The 26,229-nt window shown below is 41.5% G+C and overlaps 1 protein-coding gene across 3 annotated transcripts in view; it reads right to left on the bottom strand.

The window, feature by feature from the left end:
* Positions 1-26,229, bottom strand: part of LOC126195101 (phospholipase A1 member A-like) — a 156,752-nt gene that overhangs the window by 26,311 nt on the left and 104,212 nt on the right. For all 3 annotated transcript variants that reach the window (XM_049933570.1, XM_049933568.1, XM_049933567.1), the window contains 2 exons: positions 23,067-23,252; positions 5,401-5,578 (listed from right to left, as the gene is read on the bottom strand). In XM_049933570.1, coding sequence (XP_049789527.1) covers positions 5,401-5,578; positions 23,067-23,252 — 364 coding nt within the window. The remainder of the gene's footprint in view (positions 1-5,400; positions 5,579-23,066; positions 23,253-26,229) is intronic.

The following is a 26,229-nucleotide window of genomic DNA, read 5'->3' as shown; positions in this document are numbered from 1 at the left end:
TCTCACAAGCAACGATGAATGAGCAGATGCATTGTTGTGATGCAAAAGCAATTAATTGTTTTTCCACAGTACCGGACGTTTTTTGCGTATTGCTTCTCGCAGACGGCGATTAACGTCAAAGTAATACTCATTGACCCTAAGACCTTGAGGCAAAAATTCATGATGCACTACGCCATGGTAATTGAAAAAACAGTGAGCAAAACTTTGACATTTGATCGAACTTGGCGTGCTTTTTTCGTTCTTGGTTCTCCAGGATGCTTTCATTAGGACGATTTGCCTTTGGTTTCCACGTCATAACCGTAAACCCATGTTTCGTCACCAGTTATGACTCTTTTGAGCAAATCAGGATCATCACTGATGTCATTCAGTGCTCATGCGACGGTTCTTCTGATCAAAATTCAGAAGTTTTGGAACAAACTTCGCTGACACACGTCTCATGAACAAAACAATCCGAAAAATTGCATGGCACGAGCCGATCGATATGCCAACATCTTCTCTTACGGTAATTCGACGATTTTCCAAAACAAATTGCTTCACAGCTTTGACGTTATCATCTGTTGTTGATGTGCTGGGGCGTCCAGAGAGAGGTTTGTCATTGGCATCTTCTCGGCCATTTTAGAAGAGGTTTTACCACTTGTAAACATTTTTTTTACTTAGAGCAGACTCACCGTAAGCCACTGTCAACATTTCAAGTGTTTTAGAGCACTTGATTCTATTTTTCACACAAAATGTGATTCAAATTCTTTGCACAATTTTTTATAATAATCGAAAATCGCCGAGCACACTAAAACACGTCTAACCTTTCTGTCTCTCAAAAACAAACGAAGTATGCTGTACACTTGAAACTGTGAACGTATGTTCGGGACATGTGTACCAACATAAAAAAAGAAATGATCGATAATCGAATGTACGTTACCCGCGCAGTTTGAAAAGTCACCTCACTTTTTGAACAGCCCTCGTACATACGTCTTCTCGGGCTATAGTTCTATAGAGCCGTTGAGATCCTGCATCTACATCTATATCATACTCCGCGAGTCACCTAATGGTGTGAAGCGGAGGGTACTTTTTGTACTTACTAAGCCTTCCAACTCTGTTCCACTAGCGAATAGGGTGTGGGAAAAATGTTTGGCTCTAATTTCTGGAATTTTCTCGTCTAGGTCATTATAAGAGATGTAGTGGGGGGAAGTAATATGTAGTCCGATTGCTCTCTCAAAATTTCAAATCTCTACGTGATACACAAGGCCTCTCTTGTAACGCATAGTATTGAGTACGGCCGCATTGAAATCACTGATTCCATATTTGCATGACAGTCTTGGGATCCCGACCAATGCAAGCAGCAATATCGCTGACAGTAAATCGCAGTGTATATAGGTATCGATACAGCCGTTGTAGAATTTGACAAATGGTGGTAGACGTACCTCCTTCTGACACGAGGCAGAACATAATCTTTTCACAAACAACCAACATTCAAATGCGATTTACGAATGACAAACGCGCTGTTGTAATCTTTTTTTACACACATACTGTAAATGATGGTGCCCCCACCTTCTTTAAGCAGTTCGATGTAATAGCGCTCGTTTGCATTCCAATCACGTAGTGCGTTTCATACCAGTTTGACGTTGGTTGCATGCTGCTTTAGTGGTATTGCAGATTAATGTGCAATAGTGTATAGGTGGACGTGGACGCTTGTCAGCAACCTGTCCACAGTAAGTGCAGTTTTAGCTACAGAGACACAGCAGCTGATGCTGTTGTGGGGCCCACTGGTCTAGTACTAATGTGCGTCTCTGAAAACGGAAACGTCGTGGGATAGAATCCTGGTTGGACCATGCAGTGTTTTACTTTAACACAGCCTTCACCGTTAATGATGAGACGATTTGGCAGGAACGACTTACAGTTCAAGATTCCACCCTAAACTGTAGGGGCCCTTTGCCCAGTAGGGTTCCCCTATAGGTTAGGGACACGAAAGTACCCAAAGTGGCGTCCAATCAGACCACTGACCCACACGACACTATACTGTCCGATCAGAAGTATCATAACACTCACATTTAATGCGGAATTAACCACTAGATATCACAAATGGCGGATCCGCCATTGATAAACGAGGCGGGAGTACTGTGTTGTCTGCACAGAAGTAATAACACCAGAATGAATCTGTCAGGAGAGCTCAATGACGTCGAAAGTGGATTAGTAATTGGATGTCACATGAGTAATAAATCACCCCTTCTATGGCTGCCCGAGTCGACTATTGGTGATGTGATTGCGAGGTGGATACGCGAAGGAACAACTACAGGCTAAACCAATACCATGTGGACCCCCTGTAATGGCACAGAGCTCCTGTCGACTGTTGCACAGGTGATTGTAAAAGAATCGCATGAAATCAGACGGAACAGTCACTCATCAGTTCCAAAATGCTACTAGAAGCCCAAATATCACAATGACTGTAAATAGGGAGTTAAAAAATTGGGTACAATGTTGAAGCTGCTCCTCATAAGCTACACACCTCTGTAGCCAGTGTTAACTGATCTGCCAGGAGGTGCAGTGAGTGAAGCCATACATTTTGGCAGTCCGATGGACTGAGTTTCAGTTTGAAAAACCCCTGGGAAATCTTACTGTTATGCCGGAGCCAAGATAATCCTTCAGGGCCCGCAACCCATATTACACCACAGAGGACGGGGTTGTCTATGTCCAAGGTGTACCAAAAGCACCATGGTAAACACTGGCTATTTACATAGAAGATAATGGAAACAGACATTCTGAGCACTGCTTCCCGCAGGGGGAGCGCGAGCCACGGCCTGCAGGAGGAATCACTACGCCAAACCCTGATTGGCTGGAGACAGCTATTTAGGGGCTGGAACCAGCCCTGAAGTTCAGTTCACTCCGGATGCCGACTTCGTGGACTTCGACTGCTGAAGATTACGTCTTTGAATTGGACTTGTACTAGTGTGTGTATGTGTTACCACGAACCTTTGTGGAAAATTTAGAAGTGAACTTTTTGTTTGCCTCAATTAGGTGACTTTTACTGGCACCATTATTGTTGCCTTTCTTTTGTTGTTCAGTCACCAACCTTGTAAAAGTAATAAATAAAAGTTTGTGAAAAATTGCGAATTGTCAGTCACTACGGTTACCTATCATGATGTGAACTACCAAGAATGTAATACCAACGAGATTATGTTATGGTATGGGTTTTTTTTTCGTGCTTAGGGTATAATCGTCTTACTGCGCTTAAGAAAGCGCTAAATGCGGAAGAATATGAACAGTAGAAGAACGATTGGGAGACGATGACTGTTTGTATCAGCATGACAGTGCACCCTGACAGAAATCAGCATCTGTGAGGTAATGGTTTGTGGGCAGTAATATTCCTGAAATGGACTGGCCTGCTCAGAGTCTCGACCTGTGCCCAGTGGAAAAACACAGAGAGAGTTAGAACGTCGTCTTCAATACAGATCTCAACGTCGAACTTGGCTACTTTCTCCAGTGTCTATTCCAGAGGAAGAACTGGCTGCCATTCCTCTACAGACGTTCAGACAGTTCATTGAAAGTATCCCCGGCAGAGTTTAAGCCATCTTAAAGACGGTGGACGCATGCCATGGTAATGCCCACTAATAGATGTCTGGATGCTCTTGATCAGATAGTGTATTGTTGCAGTTGAGAGTTCGAATCGAGAACAGCTGCCAACATGAGTAACGTAGAAGTAAATATCCTCGGAGTAGTGAAGCAACTTAAATCACTTAATAAAAGCAAGTATTCTGGTCCAGACCGTATACCAATTAGGTTCCTTTCAGAGTATGCTGATGCTGTAGGTCCATACTTAACAATCATATAAAACCTTCGCTCGACGAAAGATCCGTACCCAAAGACTGGAAAGTTGCACAGGTCACACTAATATTCAAGAAAGGTAGTAGGAGTAATCCACTAAATTACAGGCCCATATCGTTAACGTCGATATGCAGCAGGATTTTAGAACATATAGTGTGTTCGAACGTTATGAATTACCTCGAAGAAAACGGTCTACATGGGTTTGGAAAACATCGTTCTTGTAAAACACAACTAGCTCTTTATTCACATGAAGTGTTGAGTGCTATTCACAACGGATTTCACATCGATTCCGTATTTCTGGATTTCCGGAAGGCTTTTGCGACTGTTCCACACAAGCGGCTCGAAGTGAAATTGCGTGCTTACGGAATATTGTCTCAGTTATGTGACTAGATCTGTGATTTCCTGTCAGAGAGGTCACAGTTCGTAGTAATTGACGGAAAGTCATCGAGTAGCACAGAAGCGATTTCTGGCGTTCCCGAAGATAGTGTTTGCTCTTTGCTGTTCCTTATCTCTAAAACGATTTCGGAGACAATCTGAGCAGACGTCTTCGGTTGTTTGCAGATGACGCTGTCGTTTATCGAGTACTAAAGTCATCAGAAGATCAAAACAAACTGCAAAACGATTTAGAAAAAATATCTGAATGGTGCGAAAAGTGGCAGTTGATGCTAAATAACGAAAAGTGTGAGGTCATCCACATGAGTGCTATAAGGAACTCGTTAAATTTCGGTTACACGATAAATCAGTCTAAACTAAAAGCCGTAAATTCAGCTAAATACCTAGGTATTACAATTACGAACAACTTCAATTGGAAGGAACACACAGAAAATGTTGTGAGGAAGGCTAACCGAAGACTGCGTTTTATTGGCAGGACACTTAGAAAATGTAACAGACCTACTAAGGAGACTGCCTATACTACGCTTGTCCGTCCTCTTTTAGAATACTGCTGCGCGGTGTGGGATCCTTACCAGATAGGACTGACGCCGGCCACGGTGGCCGAGCGGTTCTAGGCGCGTCAGTCTGGAACCGCGTGACTGCTACGGTCGCAGGTTCGAATCCTGCCTCGGGTATGGATGTATGTGATGTCGTTAGGTCAGTTAGGTTTAAGTAGTTCTAAGTTCTAGGCGACTGATGACCTCAGAAGTTAAGTCGCATAGTGCTCAGAGCCATTTGAACCACTTATTTAGGAATGACGGAGTACATGGAAAAAGTTCAGAGAAGGGCAGCACGTTTGGTATTATCGCGAAATATGGGAGTGTCACAGAAATGAGATAGGATTTGGGCTGGCCATCATTAAAAGAAAGACTTTTTCGTTGCGACGGAATCTTCTCGCGAAATTCCAGTCACCAACTTTCTCCCCCGAATACGAAAATATTTTGTTGACACCGACCTACATAGGGAAGAACGATCACCGCGATAAAATAAGGGAAATCAGAGCTCGGACGGAAAGATATAAGCGTTCATTCTTTCCACGCGCTATACGAGATGGGAAGAATAGAGAATTGTGAAGGTGGTTCGATGAACCCTCTGCGTGGCACTTGAATGTGATTTGCAGAGTATCCATGTAGACGTAGATGTACGACTGACCTGGGGTCGAGGAACTCGCCCATGAGCACCTGGTCGCCGCGGGCGGGACAGAGGCCCAGCAGGAAGAGGCTGAGGCCGCCGCAGCGCCAGCCCCAGAAGCCGCCGGCGGCGTCGCGGCCCGCCGTCACCGACTCGGCGAAGTACAGCGGCGCGCGGTGGTGCGAGCAGCCGAACCGGTCTGTCGGCACGACACACGCTAAGCGCGTCACTTTGGGCAGAGCGCCACACCAGAATTATCCGAAGAAATTAAGAATGCTGCAGAGAAAACATTTGGGTTAGTCAAAAATAAAAAGAATGTATGGTGGAATAAAACAGGTCAAGAATTTTTAACGAACAGGACCAGAAAATGTCCCGCTATGAAAAGAACTGGCACCCCAGAATATCACTCCTGGTCGTCGGGCTGTGTGGCGGGCGATAGTCAGATTAGTCTACTACCTCTTAGATTAGATTAGATTAATTATTCATTCCATAGACCCATAAAAGAGCGAATCCTCCTGGGTGTGGAACATGTCACATAAACACATCACAAAAATGTAATTAGAAAAACTTGAGCTTCATTAATTTTAATGATTCTCAGTCAATAAACAGTAAAATTATGTACATGAATTAAATTTAAACTTCTAATACTTACAGGTTTAATACTTACATCTGCTTTCATTAAATCCATCATTCAGACATTTGCTAGTTTCTTGGCTATTACAACCAAGTATTGTCAAAAATTAAAGTAAATTATTCATTTCAGTGATCCTCAGTTAAGAACAGTCAGATTATGTGCCAGATTTAAAATTAAACTTCCACTATTTACAGACTTAAGACTTACATCTGCTTTCCATACATCCATCATTCACACAGTACGTAGTTACTCGGCTGTTACAACCAAGTATAGTCAAAAATTAAAGTATAATAAATTTTCATTAAAGTAGTCTACTGCACTTGTTGAGAAACTCATGGGTGGAATAGGAGTTGGCCACCAAAAATTCTTTTAAATTATGTTTAAATTGTGCCTTGTCTGAAACTAAACTCTTAATGGTTGCTGGTAACTTATTAAAAATATGTGTTGCTGAATATTGGACTGTGTTGCTGAATACTGGACTCCTTTCTGGGCAAGAGTAAGTGATTTTAAATCTTTATGTATATTGTTCTTATTCCTAGTATTGATACTGTGTACTAAGCAGTTAGTTGGAAAAAGAGATGTATTATTTACAACAAACTTCATTAAGGAATAAATATACTGAGAAGCTGTGGTTAATATGCCCAATTCTTTGAATATGTGTCGACATGATGTTCTTGGATTTAGAGTACTCATTACTCTTATTATACGCTTCTGTACCCTAAAACGTTTTCTCTGTTTGTGGAGTTACCCCAAAATATGATACAATATGACATAATGGAGTGAAAATAAGCAAAATATATCCAGTTTTTTTTATATTTATATCTCCTATGTCTGATATCATTCACATTGCAAACACATACTTGTTTAGACGCTTTAGCAGTTCGTTAGTATGTTCTACATCTACATCTACATTCATACTCCGCAAGCCACCCAACTGAATTTATTATCAAGTTGAAATCCCAAGTATTTTACATTCTCAACTTCTCCTATTTCTATCTCATCATATTTTATACAAACACCAGAAAGAAATTCCTTGGAAGTTCTGAAATGCATATAGTGGGTCTTTTCAAAGTTTAATGACAGTAAATTGGCAATGAACCACTTGTTAATGTCAGTAAAAATTTGATTAACTGCCCTCTCTAAATTTATATTTGATTTACTATTTATTGCAATGTTTGTATCATCTGCAAAGAAGACAAACGCCCGCCTGCACTCAGCGAGAGTTTCTAATGCTTGATTTCGTGCTTGCCAAATCCTACCTTGCAAGGTCGCCTGACCCTCGCGAATTGAGAAAGTTGGGAGTATTATGGGCATGGCCCTCCAACCAGCTCGGGATTTTGACGATATAACGCGCCAATTGGACAGGATTTGGCACCATACCCACGAGGAGGATCTCTAACAACTCTAACAATCAGCGCCGAGCCCAATAACTGCTTGCACAAGGACCATAGGTCGACCAACGCGTTATTGACTTCCTCAATTTGTGCAGCCCCTTCTCATGAATAAATCAGCCAATTTTTCTGAAATTGTAACAGTTTGTCTGTATGTACATGTACAGTCATGCTCAAAACTGTCCGAAAGACCGGAATTGCATTTCGCCTGATTCGCATGCAACCCACATAACGCAGCTGTCTAGCAGGTCATGTAATCGCTCCTTGGTACAGTCGTTTGACTATTGAAAATGGTTCCAACAAGTCATCACTAGAAAACACTGCTCTGTATCGCAATAACTCAAGATGTAAAGTAATACTACGATACTACAAATATCAGGGAACACCTTATCACAGGTAAGACTGTCCTTAAGGCTTGTAAGCTCACATTTATTACAATAAATGACATACCTGAAAAGTTACCACTCTCATTATTACGTCAGATAGGCAGTGCACGTAGTAAGTTCGTCATATTCATGATTTCCTCTTCAAAGTAATATACCGTACTTATTATTTAACACAAAATGACATTAAAAAATTTAAGTTATTCATGAGCAGCTAGTTGAGAATATGTATGAACTTCAAATGACATGACGAACCGTCTCGTTCTGCATATGGATTCAAACCCAGGTCATGCAGACTAAGCAAAGATTTCGTGACTGACGGAAACTAACAGTCATTCCTGATTAGGCATACAGAGAGTGATATACCTCGATTTTAGACAGTATCAATTAGCAAATACCAACTTTAAATTACATAACGCAAACATTTATAACGGACGCGAATTTCTACCCAACGAACTACGAGAGATGTTAAATATTGCTTCTTAACAGGTAACTTATTTGAAATGCCGTGAGGTAGAGCTTTGTGTTGGACAGGGATTCGAACCCAGAACCTAATCGGATAGATATCGAAGCACAATCAACTGTGACATATCGGATTTTCTCGGCAGTAGCTAGATGTTTTAACTGAAATGACGAGACGAAACATTAATTTTTTCCTTCCCAGGACTTCAACCCGGCACCTATCGCTGTTATATTCTAAGGAAAACAAACGTTGAATATGGGTTTGTTGCACCAGCAGCGACATGTGAGCATGTTTGAACTAGAAATAATATGATGAAGAGTTCAGTGCCGACTGGGAATAGAGCCCCGCACATATCGTTGTTGACTACACACAAGGAGACGTCAGCTACCGAATCTTTCTCCACCAGCAGCTCGGAATAACATCTTGAACTTACAGTGATCGCGTAAGTAGATCTGTGTCTCACTGGGAGTCAAAAACGTCAAATATCGTTGGTGTTCACAACGAATGAAAATACATTAAAAATTGAAATTATCATCCACCATCAGATAGGTGTTCTCATGCTGGAGCTTTTATAATACATAATGAAATCATTAGTGCCGGGCCAGGATTCGAACCCATACACGCGCAATATTTGGAGATGTTGAGGAATCTGCAGTTTTAAACAAACAACAAATTGTAGCCGAGCTGTATTGTCACGAAGGGATCAAATTCCGCGTTAAGGGCGGTCTGAGTTGTTTCCCACTTCAGAACCAATTTTATCGACATACAGAAGCTCAGATAAAAGATGGAATAAGTGTCCTGTGAGCCTACATAGCGTTTGTTTCGTCGCTAGAAATAAATAACTAGTATAAGAAAGGTTACTGGTGATAGAGTTTCTACATGTCGCCACTCCAGACTTTATTGTGGATCAACCTAACATCTACTTGGTAGAGAAGGAATATAATTTTTAAAGTGAATTTCGGACCACAATGCCATTATATCTTCTTCACTTGGTGCAGCCAGAAGAGAATGGAATCTGTCTCTCCCTATCTAAAATCATTGACCAAAGTTGGAATCGAACACAGACCATAGATATATGAACCTATCATCAGCTCAACAGACCACCAAATCCTCTTCTCAGTGGCTCATTTTTCTATCATAACGTCGTTTTACCACACTGGCAGAGAATTCTGACACACAGGCTCCCTGTATCAATTTGCAGCATGTTCAGTAAATTCATTTACTTGGTTGACCGAATCACCATGAACTAGCTGCCTCAGCTACCCAGTGCATGCATTCAACTTTATTTTGTAATCACCAAAATAAAATCACGTAACTGCCACCAACACAGAACTGCCAACAGTGTAGGATGCAGAAATTTAAATAGGAAGTGTTCATTTCCACTTGAGCTACTCTATTGCGCTATCTGTTTGTTGAAAACGTCGTGCAGTGCTAAAGAAAAGGTATAACTGTTTGTCTCTCATAAGTATTGACCTGGCCATATGCATTATCCCACAGCGCTGTGGAATGGAGAAGTTCTGGATGAATTGTTGTTGACTTCTGGAGCGGTTATAGCTACGTGTTGGCTAGTGGCGTAATGGTAAGTATCGCGCACGGTGGATAAGATGTCGCGAGTAGGAGTACATTCACTGATATATTTTTTAAAACGCAATTCTGCTGTCTGATAAAATTATGAATCTAACGGAACTTGTAACATAATTCCTTCACTTCTCAACCCAAAATAGTCGTATGTGGAAAAAGGGCTAACTTCTGCAACATTTTGTTCATTTCTGGTTTAATAGACAGCCAGACAGTAGATGCGTCTCGAAACTTTTGTATTATGTATGGGTAGAACGCATCGTGCCAAAATACGTCGGAAAAGTATTTTCTACATTAGCTGTCGTCTGGTAGTGGCATTTTATTCTTCTTCAAACCTTGTTTGACAGCTTTAACTCAGAGCAAGTTTTCTACATGCATGTAATCAATAAACTGCATGTGCATTTTCAGACTGTTATAGATAACATCAGAGAATTCGCGTATATCGTTGATGATTAATTTCTCTCTTATGTTTACTGTTGTATTAACAACATTAAAGGAAACCTTACGAAAATTGTGAACTGTATTATAAAAAATGAAATAAAACTACCCGCTATAACCTTACGATGAAAATCTGTTTTAATAAAACTGAGTATCTATACACAAGCGTGCCTCTTTCGTCACGAATTGGTAAAATTCTACTCACTTAGATTTTGATTGGGCGTGTGTTTAATTGGTATGCTGTGTCATACTCAAGAGGTATGCAAGTGTGGGATTTCATAAATAAAGTTATTATTCCTAGAAACCCAAAATTTGCTTGTCAGCAGTGGAAAGAGGCGTTACCTGTTGTGCAGCATTGTAAGATTTTCACCATAGCACTATGAGCCGAAAGTATTTTCTTGCGATTTCCTTATCGATGTTTGATCTGATTGCTTGTAGCTCTTTCACAGAAGGGATAAAAACGCTACTCTCTGTGAGACTGGAACTGCGAACCATATCAGACGCTTTTTTACAGATCAGCACGTTACCACAGAGCTGGCGAAGAAGTACGTGCGTAAGTTTCCTCTTACGAGACTAATAGTGGCTAGAAGTCGTAAACCGCTATTTGAAGGACGAGATTATTTGCGATTTCCACGTGTAACGACTTGTCTGGGCTGAAAACCGTAAATTTACAATCTTTTGTTACACCTCAAGCGATAATAACTCAGATTATTCAATGGAAATGACAGGTAAAATCAAGTGAACTTTGAGGCTTAATTCCGTGCACACCAGGAAGTAGCTCGTCGATCACAGAGTTGCCAAACATACATTGCCTTGTTACCAAATCTCAGTTACAATACCAGCAGGAAGAAGACGAACCAATGTGAACTTACAGGGGGCTGGGAAGTGACCATAGCTGGTGTCTCCAAGTCGCGTCTGCTACGCGCTAGGTGTAGGGACTGGAGCATAGTTACTAATAATACTCAGCACTGACTGCAAACGAAGCATCATAAATCAGTAACTCTCATAGTTGTTTTTATGTTTCTTTCGTAAGTGTACTCAAATCTAAGAAATTCATTCACAGACGTTTTCGTGCCTCGCCGATAGTCGAGCACAACAAACAAATAAAAATAAAAAAAGAATGTGTGTGTGTGTGTGTGTTGCCAAAAGGCAAGAGATCTTACTGCCTTCCGATATACGTCGCTATCAGTTCGTCCATATGATTTGGTCGACATGACCTGTTTCAAGTTGTGTATGACAGACAAAGTTTTAGAAAATCAATTATTTTCCTTTGCAATAAACATAGAGATTTTCATTCTAAGCTATCCAAGTACAAAATTTTCACAATATTAGTTCAAATTTAATATTCGCTTCTATAATGTAGGAAAGTATTTCACAGTTGTAAAACTCGCATCCGACTCATTGACCTTACACTTAGTCGCTGACCATACATTCTAGCTCAGAGTGACACCAGATTAAGTAACCTAATGTAGCGAAGACTGTTTGCCAGTGCTCTTTCTCACCGGAAAATACGTAATTCACTCATTGGGCTCCATAAGTACATTGTAACAGTAATTTCTGTGTGCATGCAATGCATACAGATTAGAATTTAGTGGTGCTCTCTCTTCCACTTCTATATACAATATGCCTGACCTAATTGGGCCCTTTATCATTACAGGCCCTGGGCAGCTCAACATCATACTGACAACTGTAATGTGCTTATACTGACAACCTGACTGTTCGTTTTACCTGATTTTGTAATCATTTATATAAAACAATATGACCTTCCAGTGGGAGACATTTCGTCCCTCTTTTCCTTCTGTGGAATTTGTCAGTAAGCTTTTTGCCTTCCAGCCAGTGAAATGCTACAGAGTACGGCCGGTAAACGATTCACAAACCACGGTTTAGTGCCGTTAAGACGATTTCTTTAAACATTGTCGTAGCTGAAGGAATTTAGTTTCGTCTTAAATCGTCTCTACAGCAGCAACGTTCACAGAGATCTCAAATAGGAAAAAGCTCATTATCCAGGTACGAAGGTTGTAAAACAAACCTCACACAGTTTGTGTCAGGTTGATCTTTTCGTCTGATAGCACTGCCTAAGTATTTTGTCTATCAGGTATCACAAGTAGTGTTCCTATAGTTATGGGAATCATTGGTTGAAAACGAGTTTAACACCAATGGGTACAGTACTGCTAAATATTCAAAATGATTATCAACCTAAGTCTGAGTTCATCCTCAAACTGAGGCGAATATATAATATTGGAGCTAGACTGTGTATCCTTGTCTTCCTTGAGTGGGCATTGGAAGGCATTTACACACACGTATACAATACTACGAATGCTTCGAACGCTATAATTAACGTTGCTCTCATAAACTACTTTTGTTTTTTTAGTCTTCTGTGTCTTCAGCATGCAATATGTGTTGTAGATACAGTCTTAGAGCAAAAAATAGACCGCCGAGTCGTTCACGTAAGATGGACAATACAGTCGTGCTCCTCTCAGAATCCTATGCCCGGCAATATGCTCGATCTGGCAACATTGTGGACTACGGCACTCCCCAGAGGAAGTCTTGACTTCAGTCTTAGTACTTTATTCTCGACTACGACCGTAGTCTTGAGGTAACACGCGAGACTAGCTAATACGACGTCTGGTAACTAAAAGCCCACGTCTACAAAGTTTTTTATCGCCCCTTTCCTCTTGGTGCTGAAGCTATGAGTGTAATTCAAGCGAATCTACAATAGATTTCGCTTTCTGTCACACTGGTAATAATAGTTTGGTCCAACAATGTTTTAGCTAAAGATTTCTTTGCCGACCATCTGCCTCTGAACACCGCATGCGTCTGAGTTCTCTGCGACCCGTTTACTGACTACAGGTGGGGGCTGAGGCACTGCATTGTCTCACCTTATGCCGACAACATCTGCTCCACTCTGCACTCTCGACCATGTAAAATGCTTTGATGTTGTTGAGTGGTGACCCATAAAATCTGTCTACGATTTGTGATTCACTCTTGATAGCAAAGGAGTCACAAAACCGTTTTTATTTGATGATTATTTTATTACACTAGAATGCAATTCATCAATGTGGCACAGAATTAATTTCATTGTTTCTGATCCAGTGCACTACAATTAAAGCGTCACATTCTGTTCTTTTTCCTTTCACGGGAGGTTCCTCAAATAATTTATTATTGTCATGGATTCGTATGTGTTAGTCAACGCACAGAGAGTAAATGCAATGTAATGTGTTTGGTTTCTTTCTTTGATTCTCTATGGTAAATGGATGCAAAAAATTGTGTCAATACCTATCAGAACCTGCTCTATAGCTACTCAGGAAAATGGATTGTTTTGAGGTCTATACCTTAATTAATGGAGAAGTGAACGCTGTTCACAAGTGACATTTAAAACATTCAAGTGAATTTAAGGCGACAAAATTGTCCATATTTGAAGCTACCCAGAGAAAAAGTAAGTTTCTAGAGCCGCTGTTAGCAAATGTCTACAGGGAGTTCCTAATTGCTCCTGTGGAAATTTAGCACAGAGGCCCTATAGGAATCAAGAGGTTCATTTACTTCATACTTATCACCCTGGCATGTGAGTCTTAAGTGAAGAACGATATTGAAATTCGTATCGCTGATGGTCGATTCGAATTTCTTCAGAGACGCTGGTATTGCGAAGCAGCTTGGCAGTCAGAAAGCAAAAATCTATGACCATTAACACAACTTACTGAGTCGAGCTACCAAGAGGATCTGATGTGTAAAGGTTTCCTTCCGATTTCGATACAGAATTTTTTCTGGAAATTCGCAGCTCCATAACATATATCAGAAAAAAAAGCTCTCAGACGCTGGCCCCTACCACGGTTAGAACTGACGTCTGATTGAGCCGTTCTGACCCGAGACACATGTGGTACCACTGGGCTACGGACACACTGCTGCCTATACGCCGCTCTCATCATGGTATTTGTCGCTCAGCCTCATAACGCATCGTGAAAGATAATAAAAGTTGTCACTTATGTGAAGAATAGCATTTCTTTAGGCAAAATCTAAATTTTCTGTCTTAGTGTCTTAGTTTACATGAGGATTATATAGCACAAGTCATTCAAATGGAAAGGGAATATCAAGTGAATTTAGCGAGTCAATTCAGTACCATACGCGGAAGTGAATGCCCTGTCACAGTGTTGCTTAATGTTTGTGACGATGTTGCTAGTTCTCAGCTGTGCTAGGAACAGCTCTGTAGCGGTATGCGAGGAGAATCCCGTGCTCGTGTCGTAGGAGGATATGGAGAGGAGGCGCGGGGTTTGGTTAATATGCAGCGTTTTCTCCTACCAGTTGTGTCAAACATTCAGCTGTATAGTCTTCCATCACGATTACAGTTTCCTACAAAATATATACGAATAAAACACTTACCTTGTTACTTTGTGACAAAAGATTATTTCAGTACAATAAAAAGTCTTTGGAAATCACTTATGCCCACCTGTCAAAAAAGTAAGATAACAAACACTTTTCACCTCGAAATCGATTGCACCTATGTGCAGTCTTGTGACGTTTAAATAAATCGCCTTAAGGCACTAAATCGTGGTTTGTGAATCATTTACCGGCCGTACTCTACCGCATTTCACTGGTTGGAAGGCAAAAAGCTTACTGACAAATTCCACAGAAGGAAAAGGGGGCGAAATGTCTCCCACTGGTAGGTCATGTTGTTTTATTTAAATGATTACAAAATCAGGTAAAACGAACAGTCAGGTTGTCAGTATAAGCACATTACAGTTGTCAGTATGATGTTGCACTGCCCAGGGCCTGTAACGATAAAGGGCCCGTTTAGGTCAGGCATATTGTATACAGAAGTGGAAGAGAGAGCACCACTAAATTCTAATCCGTATGCATTGCATACACACAGAAATTACTGTTACAATGTACTTATGGAGCCCAATGAGTGAATTGCGTATTTTCCGGTGAGAAAGAGCACTGGCAAACAGTCTTCGCTACATTAGGTTACTTAATCTGGTGTCACTCTGAGCTAGAATGTATGGTCAGCGACTAAGTGTAAGGTCAATGAGTCGGATGCGAGTTTTACAACTGTGAAATACTTTCCTACATTATAGAAGCGAATATTACATTTGAACTAATATTGCGAAAATTTGGTGCTTGGATAGCTTAGAATGAAAATCGTTCTGTTTATTGCAAAGGAAAACAATTGATTTTCTAAAACATTGTCTGTCATACACAACTTGAAACAGGTCATGTCGACCAAATCATATGGAAGAACTGATTGCGACGTATATCGGAAGGCAGTAAGATCTCTTGCTTTTTGGTTTGGCAGTACTCGATAGCCATTTCTAGGCGCAAGTAAATGAAGAAAGGCAGCGCGTTTTTGTTATCAAGTAACGTCTTCATCAATTACTTTAGTTTTAATGTAATCTACGAGTTATTAGTGATGTTTGATATTAACATGAAAAGGATTCCGTAGACAGGGAAAGAACCTGTTCTTGGGAAACTACATCTATAGTTACCAAAAGCCATCAAATGATCTTCAAGTACAGTGTTCCAGCAGCCGTATGAAGAAAATGGTAGTAATAATGACGGTAATAATCGAATTATCCGGTAACTTTACACTTCTCAGTGGATTTTTTCGAACTAAGAAATTTGCTGAATTTGTGAAAATTTCAAAATGGCTTCACATCGAGCCTATGATGCCTAGAAGAGTCTTTACATCCTGCTGACATTAGAATAGCATAATCTCCGCTTCAGAAGCTTGCTTCTACTTAACCATTTAATAGTCTCGCGTTTTTTCCAACGTGACTAATTTTGTAAGCTAAGCACATCACAAAAAAATGGTTCAAATGGCTCTGAGCACTATGGGACTCAACTTCTGAGGTCATTAGTCCCCTAGAACTTACAACTAGTTAAACCTAACTAACCTAAGGACATCACAAACATCCATGCCCGAGGCAGGATTCGAACCTGCGACCGTAGCGGTCTTGCGGTTCCAGACTGCAGCGCATTTAAGCACATCACATGTTACAGCACACTCCTGGGGCTGGGAAATGTGGCCACAATGGTCTGGCGGAACGAACTATCACAGGTGCAATGCGTGGGTTCAGGCATTTACTTTTAAGAGGCACAAACAGATTTACTTTACCCCTGGTAACATCAAGGGAAAGACGTTATAATCCATAATCCGCATTAAACATCACGTTCCTTCATTACAAACTGGGCAGAGCCGGTTTACGTTGGGAAATGACATAGCGGAAGTCATGGTAAACAGAAAAACAGTCGCCAGTAAACTTACTTACATTAGAAAATTTTATTTTATTTGATGAACCGATAGCCATTTAAATGAACAGGGCTCTTACTTTACTTGTACTTGATTGAACTAGAGACGTTGAAAAATTTGGTGCTGGACTGTGATTCGAATCCGTATCTCCTCTTTCGGGGATCTGAATCTCTCGGAACAGTATAGTTCAATCATTTCGTTCCTTTTCTCAAGACTGCAGTCTTCTCTCGGTCTCCTCCAAAGGGGGTCCGAATCCTGATCCAGTACAAAAATATTCATAATTTCATTTCAAGCCCTATGACGTGCACACCGGCCTGTTAGTGAAAATTGACGTGCATTTTTAATGTCTGTTCGTGTGTTGCCAACAATCGCAATAGGTGTCGTTATTTCTGGCCAAAAACGCAACTGATACTTAAGCTATATTCGTAGATGCACGGTAGGTGTGCAGTTCGATTGTCGCTTAGGCACAAAAGTTTGCATCCTTATTTTACAGTCAAACACCTAGAAGCTGGTAAGAAAAACCGATACGTAACATTTGATTTTACTTAGTTAACAATCCGACTACGTGTTGGGTTCGTATCTCCGTCACAGAAATCCACATCATGCACTTCATCTTTAATGCATGCACACTTTGTTACTTCAGAATAGGGGTATATCAGACATCTTTCATGGGTAGTTAACAGGGACGAAAGGGTCTTGATAGAAGTCGCGGTTTATTACAAAAACTGTCGTCTTTTATTTCCAAGTTTAGATTTGGTTACTGGTATTGGCAAAAAACATCGGTAATTCATGACTCTCCACAGCTAGTCATCAATATGATATGGTTAGATTCCATTAGATTAATTCTTGTTTCATAGATCATGAGTACGATATTTCGTAATGATGTGGAATGTGTCATTTTAATGAAAGATTTCTTTACGTACCATGATTCAATTTCTTTACAATTTTTTACTCTCCATCTCTCTCATTCTTTATGATTTTTATTTCTCTCTCTCTCTCTCATTCTTTTTGATTTTTCTCTCTCTCTCTTTCTCTCTCATTCTTTTCAATTTTCATCTCTCTCTCTCTCTCTCTTACACACACACACACGCACGCACACACACACACACGCACACACACACACACACACACACACACATTCTTTTTTTTTATTTGTTTGTTGTGCTCGACTATCGGCGAGGCACGAAAACGTCTGTGAATGAATTTCTTAGTTTTCAGTACACTTACGAAAGAAATATAAAAACAACTATGAGAGTTACTGATTTACGATACTTAGTTTGCAATCAGTTCTGAGTATTATTAGTAACTACGCTCCAGTCCCTAAACGTCGTTACATAAATGCGAATCAGACGCATTACGTATTCCAAGGCGTAGCAGCAGCGACTTGGAGACACCAGCTATGGTCACTTCCCAGCCCCCTTGTAAGTTCACATTGGTTCGTCTTCTTCCCGCTAGTATTGTAACTGAGATTTGGTAACAAGGCAATGTATGTTTGGCAACTCTGTGATCGACGAGCTACTTCCTGGTGTGCACGGAATTAAGCCTCAAAGTTCACTTGATTTTACCTGTCATTTCCATTGAATAATCTGAGTTATTATCGCTTGAGGTGTAACAAAAGATTGTAAATTTACGGCTTTCAGCCCAGAAAAGTCGTTGCACGTGGAAATCGCAAATAATCTCGTCCTTCAAATAGCGGTTTACGACTTCTAGCCACTATTAGTCTCGTAAGAGGAAACTTAGGCACGTACTTCTTCGCCAGCACTGTGGCAACGCGCTGATCTGTGAAAAAGCGTCTGATATGGTTCGCAGTTCCAGTCTCACAGAGAGTAGCGTTTTTATCCCTTCTGTGAAAGAGCTACAAGCAATCAGATCAAACATCGATAAGGAAATCGCAAGAAAATACTTTCGGCTCATAGTGCTATGGTGAAAATCTTACAATGCTGCACAACAGGTAACGCCTCTTTGCACTGCTGACAAGCAAATTTTGGGTTTCTAGGAATACATAACTTTATTTATGAAATACCACACTTGCATACCTCTTGAGTATGACACAGCATACCAATTAAACACACACCCAATCAAAATTTAAGTGAGTAGAATTTTACCAATTCGTGACGAAAGAGGCACGCTTGTGTATAGATACTCAGTTTTATTAAAACAGATTTTCATCGTAAGGTTATAGCGGGTAGTTTTATTTCATTTTTTATAATACAGTTCACAATTTTCGTAAGGTTTCCTTTAATGTTGTTAATACAACAGTAAACATAAGAGAGAAATTAATCATCAACGATATACGCGAATTCTCTGATGTTATCTATAACAGTCTGAAAATGCACATGCATGTAGAAAACTTGCTCTGAGTTAAAGCTGTCAAACAAGGTTTGAAGAAGAATAAAATGCCACTACCAGACGACAGCTAATGTAGAAAATACTTTTCCGACGTATTTTGGCACGATGCGCTCTACCCATACATAATACAAAAGTTTCGAGACGCATCTACTGTCTGGCTGTCTATTAAACCAGAAATGAACAAAATGTTGCAGAAGTTAGCCCTTTTTCCACATACGACTATTTTGGGTTGAGAAGTGAAGGGAATTATGTTACAAGTTCCATTAGATTTATAATTTAGGCAGACAGCAGAATTGCGTTTTAAAAAATATATCAGTGAATGTACTCCTACTCGCGACATCTTATCTACCGTGCGCGATACTTACCATTACGCCACTAGCCGACACGTAGCTATAACCGCTCCAGAAGTCAACAACAATTCATCCAGAACTTCTCCATTCCACAGCGCTGTGGGATAATGCATATGGCCAGGTCAATACTTATGAGAGACAAACAGTTATACCTTTTCTTTAGCACTGCACGACGTTTTCAACAAACAGATAGCGCAATAGAGTAGCTCAAGTGGAAATGAACACTTCCTATTTAAATTTCTGCATCCTACACTGTTGGCAGTTCTGTGTTGGTGGCAGTTACGTGATTTTATTTTGGTGATTACAAAATAAAGTTGAATGCATGCACTGGGTAGCTGAGGCAGCTAGTTCATGGTGATTCGGTCAACCAAGTAAATGAATTTACAGAACATGCTGCAAATTGATACAGGGAGCCTGTGTGTCAGAATTCTTAGCCAGTGTGGTACAACGGCGTTATGATAGAAAAATGAGCCACTGAGAAGAGGATTTGGTGGTCTGTTGAGCTGATGATAGGTTCATATATCTATGGTCTGTGTTCGATTCCAACTTTGGTCAATGATTTTAGATAGGGAGAGACAGATTTCATTGTCATCTGGCTACACCAAATGAAGAAGATATAATGGCATTGTGGTCTGAAATTCACTTTAAAAATTATATTCCTTCTCTACCAAGTAGATGTTAGGTTGATCCACAATAAAGTCTGGAGTGGCGACATGTAGAAACTCTATCACCAGTAACCTTTCTTATACTAGTTATTTATTTCTAGTGACGAAACAAACGCTATGTAGGCTCACAGGACACTTATTCCATCTTTTATCTGAGCTTCTGTATGTCGATAAAATTGGTTCTGAAGTGGGAAACAACTCAGACCGCCCTTAACGCGGAATTTGATCCCTTCGTGACAATACAGCTCGGCTACAATTTGTTGTTTGTTTAAAACTGCAGATTCCTCAACATCTCCAAATATTGCGCGTGTATGGGTTCGAATCCTGGCCCGGCACTAATGATTTCATTATGTATTATAAAAGCTCCAGCATGAGAACACCTATCTGATGGTGGATGATAATTTCAATTTTTAATGTATTTTCATTCGTTGTGAACACCAACGATATTTGACGTTTTTGACTCCCAGTGAGACACAGATCTACTTACGCGATCACTGTAAGTTCAAGATGTTATTCCGAGCTGCTGGTGGAGAAAGATTCGGTAGCTGACGTCTCCTTGTGTGTAGTCAACAACGATATGTGCGGGGCTCTATTCCCAGTCGGCACTGAACTCTTCATCATATTATTTCTAGTTCAAACATGCTCACATGTCGCTGCTGGTGCAACAAACCCATATTCAACGTTTGTTTTCCTTAGAATATAACAGCGATAGGTGCCGGGTTGAAGTCCTGGGAAGGAAAAAATTAATGTTTCGTCTCGTCATTTCAGTTAAAACATCTAGCTACTGCCGAGAAAATCCGATATGTCACAGTTGATTGTGCTTCGATATCTATCCGATTAGGTTCTGGGTTCGAATCCCTGTCCAACACAAAGCTCTACCTCACGGCATTTCAAATAAGTTACCTGTTAAGAAGCAATATTTAACATCTCTCGTAGTTCGTTGGGTAGAAATTCGCGTCCGTTATAAATGTTTGCGTTATGTAATTTAAAGTTGGTATTTGCTAATTGATACTGTCTAAAATCGAGGTATATCACTCTCTGTATGCCTAATCAGGAATGACTGTTAGTTTCCGTCAGTCACGAAATCTTTGCTTAGTCTGCATGACCTGGGTTTGAATCCATATGCAGAACGAGACGGTTCGTCATGTCATTTGAAGTTCATACATATTCTCAACTAGCTGCTCATGAATAACTTAAATTTTTTAATGTCATTTTGTGTTAAATAATAAGTACGGTATATTACTTTGAAGAGGAAATCATGAATATGACGAACTTACTACGTGCACTGCCTATCTGACGTAATAATGAGAGTGGTAACTTTTCAGGTATGTCATTTATTGTAATAAATGTGAGCTTACAAGCCTTAAGGACAGTCTTACCTGTGATAAGGTGTTCCCTGATATTTGTAGTATCGTAGTATTACTTTACATCTTGAGTTATTGCGATACAGAGCAGTGTTTTCTAGTGATGACTTGTTGGAACCATTTTCAATAGTCAAACGACTGTACCAAGAAGCGATTACACGACCTGCTAGACAGCTGCGTTATGTGGGTTGCATGCGAATCAGGCGAAATGCAATTCAGGTCGTTCGGATACTTTTGATCACGACTGTGCATATTTCGGTCCGATTCGGATAGTTCTTTCGTGGTACGTCTTTTGTGTTCTTATAGTGTACATCAGATCTTTAGTTTTCAATGCGATAGGGTCTACTGCTGTGGTGAACTTTTTGAATGATTTCGTGATGCTTTCAACTGCCATTCTCTTTATTTCATGTACGATTGTTCAATTTCGGCCTTACGCCATTTTCGAGTATTTTATGGATGATTTTTTAGTAGTGATTTATGCCACGTATCCGGAATGAGATTGTCACTCTGCAGCGTAGCGTGCGCTGATATGAAACTTCCTGGCAGATTAAAACTGTGTGCCGGACGGGGACTCGAACTCGGGACCTTTGCCTTTCGCGGGCAAGTGCTCTACCATCTGAGCTACCCAAGCACGACTCACGCCCCGTCGTCACAGGTTTACTTCTGACAGTACCCCGTCTCCTACCTTCCAAACTTTACAGAAGCTCTCCTGCGGACCTTGCAGAACTAATACTCGTGAAAGAAAGGATATTGCGGAGACAGGCTTAACCACAGCTTGGGGGATGTTTCCAAAATGAGATTTTTCACTCTGCAGCGAAGTGTGCGCTGATATGGAACTTCCTGGCAGAATAAAAGGGAGGAGACGAAGTACTGGCGGAATTAAAGCTGTGAGGACGGGGCGTGAGTCGTGCTTGGGTAGCACAGATGGTAGAGTACTTGCCCGCGAAAGGCAAAGGTTCCGAGTTCGAGTCTTGGTCCGGCACACACTCTCTGGCAGGACGTTTTTATGCCACGTATGTACGTATGACATGGAGCCATAGGAGCATACATGGCATAATTAGTACTAATCAAATCATCCATAAAATACTTGAAAATGGCCTAAGGCTGAAATAGTACAATCGTACATGAAATGAAGAGAATGGCTTTTGAAGGCACCACGAAATCATTCAAAAGGTATATCAGTTCCTTGACGATCTGTTTGTCGACATTATCTCTATATAAAATGTTATTCTCCTTCTTCCACGTCGTTTCTTAAGTACTGAAGCCATCTGAAGTTCTCTTAACTCTGTTTCCCTCTCCTCTTGTTTCTTTTTAATTGTGCAACTAAAATAGCTAGCGGTTCCAAACATATCAAGCACATGTCACACTGAAATTTTTTCTTAATTATTTGCCTCTTTCGACATAATAGCACATGCCTGATTATGCACTAATATGCTCGCAGCTGCGGCGCGCTGAGACTGCGGTGCCATGTTTTATGTAGCATAAGGCAGAGACGAGAGCGCTTGACGTGCGCAAATCCACATGTGACTGTCAACTGCGGCAGCCGCCCGATTGTAACGACGGGGTGAGATCGCCCAGCGCTCAGGACGAGAAGGCGTTTCTGCGCTGGGGCCACGTTATTTTGCGCGAGCTTTGTACGTCTTCAATACTGGCACACATTCAGGTTGTCTCACCTCGGTATCATAGCACACCGAGAGAGGAACAACAACAATAGGGCGTAACTCATCGCTACTGTTAGTTACAGAAGCTTATTTCTCCGAGTGAGTATCAAAACTTCACGACTACCCCTGGCAGCTGAGTGCCAGAGAAGAGGAAGGAGTAAGCGACTGACCAGAGGTTTCGCCGCAGCCGGGCTGGTCTACGCCGCCGTTGAGGTAGAAGTCGGCGTGCCCGCAGCGCTCCAGCTTGCCCTGCACCAGCGCGTTGGTGTGCAGAACGTCCACCAGGAGCGCGTCGCTCGCGTCCAGCTTGTGGTCGCGGTTCGGAGTCACAAACAGCGGCAGCGCCGGATCCAGACCTGCAGGCGCACACACTCTGCACCATTATTTATTTTATTTATTTATTTAACCTGATCTTACACTAATGGCCATTAAAATTGCTACACCAAGAAGAAATGCAGATGATAAACGGGTATTCATTGGACAAATATATTATTCTACAACTGACATATGATTACATTTTCACGCAATTTGGGTGCATAGATCCTGAGAAATCAGTACCCAGAACAACCACCCCTGGCCGTAACAACGGCCAGCTGCCCATAAAGCTTCTACACGATACCACTGTTCATCAAGAGTAGTGACTGGCGTATTGTGACGAGCCAGTTGCTCGGCCACCATTGACCAGACGTTTTCAATTGGTGAGAGATCTGGAGAATGTGCTGGCCAGGGCAGCAGTCGAACATTTTCAGTATCCAGAAAGGCCCGTACAGAACCTGCAACATACGGTCGTGCATTAGCCTGCTGAAATGTAGCATTTCGCAGGGATCGAATGAAGGGTAGAGCCACGGGTCGTAACACATCTGAAATGTAACGTCCACTGTTCAAAGTGCCGTCAATGCGAACAAGAGGTGACCTAGACGTGTAACCAATGCCACCCCATACAATCACGCCGGGTGATACGCCAGCATGGCGATGACGAATACACGCTTCCAATGTGCGTACACCGCGATGTCGCCAAACATGGATGCGACCATCGTGATGCTGTAAACAGAACCTGGATTCATCCGAAAAAATGACGTTTTGCCATTCGTGCACCCAGATTCGTCGTTGAGTACACCATCGCAGGCGCCCCTGTCTGTGATGCAGCGTCAAGGGTAACCGCCGCCATGGTCTCCGAGCTGATAGTCCATGCTGCCTCAAACGTCGTCGAACTGTTCGTACAGATGGTTGTTGTCTTGCAAACGTCCCCATCTGTTGACTCAGGGATCGAGACGTGGCTGCATGATCCGTTACAGCCATGCGGATAACATTCCTGCCATCTCGACTGCTAGAGATACAAGGCCGTTGGGATCCAGCACGGCCTTCCGCATTACCCTTCTGAACCCACCGATTCCATATTCTGCTAACAGTCATTGGATCTCGACCGACGCGAATAGCAATGTCGCGATACGATAAACCGCAATCGCGATAGGCTACAATCCGACCTTTATCAAAGTCGGATACGTGATGGTACGCATTTCTCCTACTTACACGAGGCATCACAACAACGTTTCACCAGGCAACGCCGGTCAACTGCTGTTTGTGTATGAGAAATGGTTTGGAAACTTCCCTCATGTCAGCACATTGTAGGTGTCGCCACCGACACCAAGCTTGTGTGAATGTTCTGAAAAGCTAATAATTTGCATATCGCAGCATTTTCTTCCTGTCGGTTAAATTTCGCGTCTGTAGCACGTCATCTTTGTGGTGTAGCTATTTTAATCGCCAGTAGTGTATTAGGGCCACCAGGGCCTCTTCTACATGAGACCACGGTTTCATTCATACAGTACCTTTTTTACATCATAGTTACCTGAGAAATAACGAATATGACAAATAGTATTAAAAGATTTGAGTGTCTATAGCGACAATGTGCCTTCTTGCACATTGCAGGAAGTACTAGGTCCAATTTAGATTTTCGTCTATTATTACTCCTAGACACTTTGCTGAAGCAAAGAGATCGATATTTGTCCCATTTAGGGTTAAAGATGGCAGAGATTCGCGATATTGGCATCAAAATAACTGATACAGTCGAATCAGAGAGGATATAAAACGTAGACTGGCTATAGAAAGAATGCATTTCTTAAGAAGAGAAATTTTCTAATGTCTAATATACACTGAAGCGCCAAAGAAACAGGTATAGGCATGCGTTGTGTAAACAGGCAGAATACGGTGCTGCGGTCGGCAACGCCTATATACAAGTGTCTGCAGCAGTTGTTATATCGGTTACTGCTGCTACTATGGTAGGTTATCAAGATTTAAGTGAGTTTTTACGTGGTATTATAGTCCGCGCACGAGCGATGGGCACAGCATATCCGAGATAGCGAAGAAAGTGAGGATTTTCCCATACGACCATTTCACGAGTGTACCGTGAATATCAGGAATCCGGTAAAACGTCAAATCCCCGACATCGCTGCGGCCGCAAATGATTCTGTAAGAACGGGACCAAGGAAGACGGAAGAGAAAAGTTCAACATGAATGAAGTGCAACCCTTCCGCAAACTGCTGCTGATTTCAATGCTGGGCCATCAACAAGTGTCAGCGTGCTAACCAAGCAACGAAACATCATCGATATGGGCTTTCAGAGCCGAATGCCCACTTGTGTATCCTTGATCACTTCACGACACAAAGGTTTATTACAATGAAATGAAAACCCTTAGGTGCTTACAGGCGTTGACATACGTCCACGGGGACAGATGAAATGTGTACCCCGACCGGGACTCGTACCCGGGATCTCCTGCTTACATGGCAGACGCTCTATCTATCTGAGCCACTGAGGACACAGAGGATAGTGCGACTGCAGGGACTTATCTCTGGCTCGCTTTCTGCGAAACCCACATTCTCAACGTATTGTCCCGCACTACATTCGTAGTTCCCCCGCCCATTATGTTCATTACTCGCGCCGCGTTGCCGATTTCCCTAAGAGGTCGGGCACTGTTTGTGTATCCGCACAGAAGAAGATGGCCAAGTGGCCGGTGAGCCTTATATATATATACTAAGATGGTATCTGTTCTTTCGGACGTATACCAGTTTCTTTGGCTGTTCAGTGTAAATTTAAGGGTTAGGAAAGCTTTGTAAAGGTGATGGTCTGAACTGTAGCCTAGTACAGAAGTGAAAGTGCCCGAAAATACAGATACCATCTTAGTATATACAAAGGTTTATGCCTCGCCTGTGCCCGTCAACACCGACATTGAACTGTTGATGAGTAGAAACATGTTGTGTGGTCAGATGAGTCTCGTTCCAAATTGTATCGAGCGGATGGACGTGCACTGGTATCGAGACAACCTCATGAATCCATGGA

Source organism: Schistocerca nitens, chromosome 7 (genome assembly GCF_023898315.1).
Source record: "Schistocerca nitens isolate TAMUIC-IGC-003100 chromosome 7, iqSchNite1.1, whole genome shotgun sequence".
NCBI lineage: Eukaryota > Metazoa > Arthropoda > Insecta > Orthoptera > Acrididae > Schistocerca > Schistocerca nitens.
This window is presented reverse-complemented; position numbering and strand designations above follow the sequence as displayed.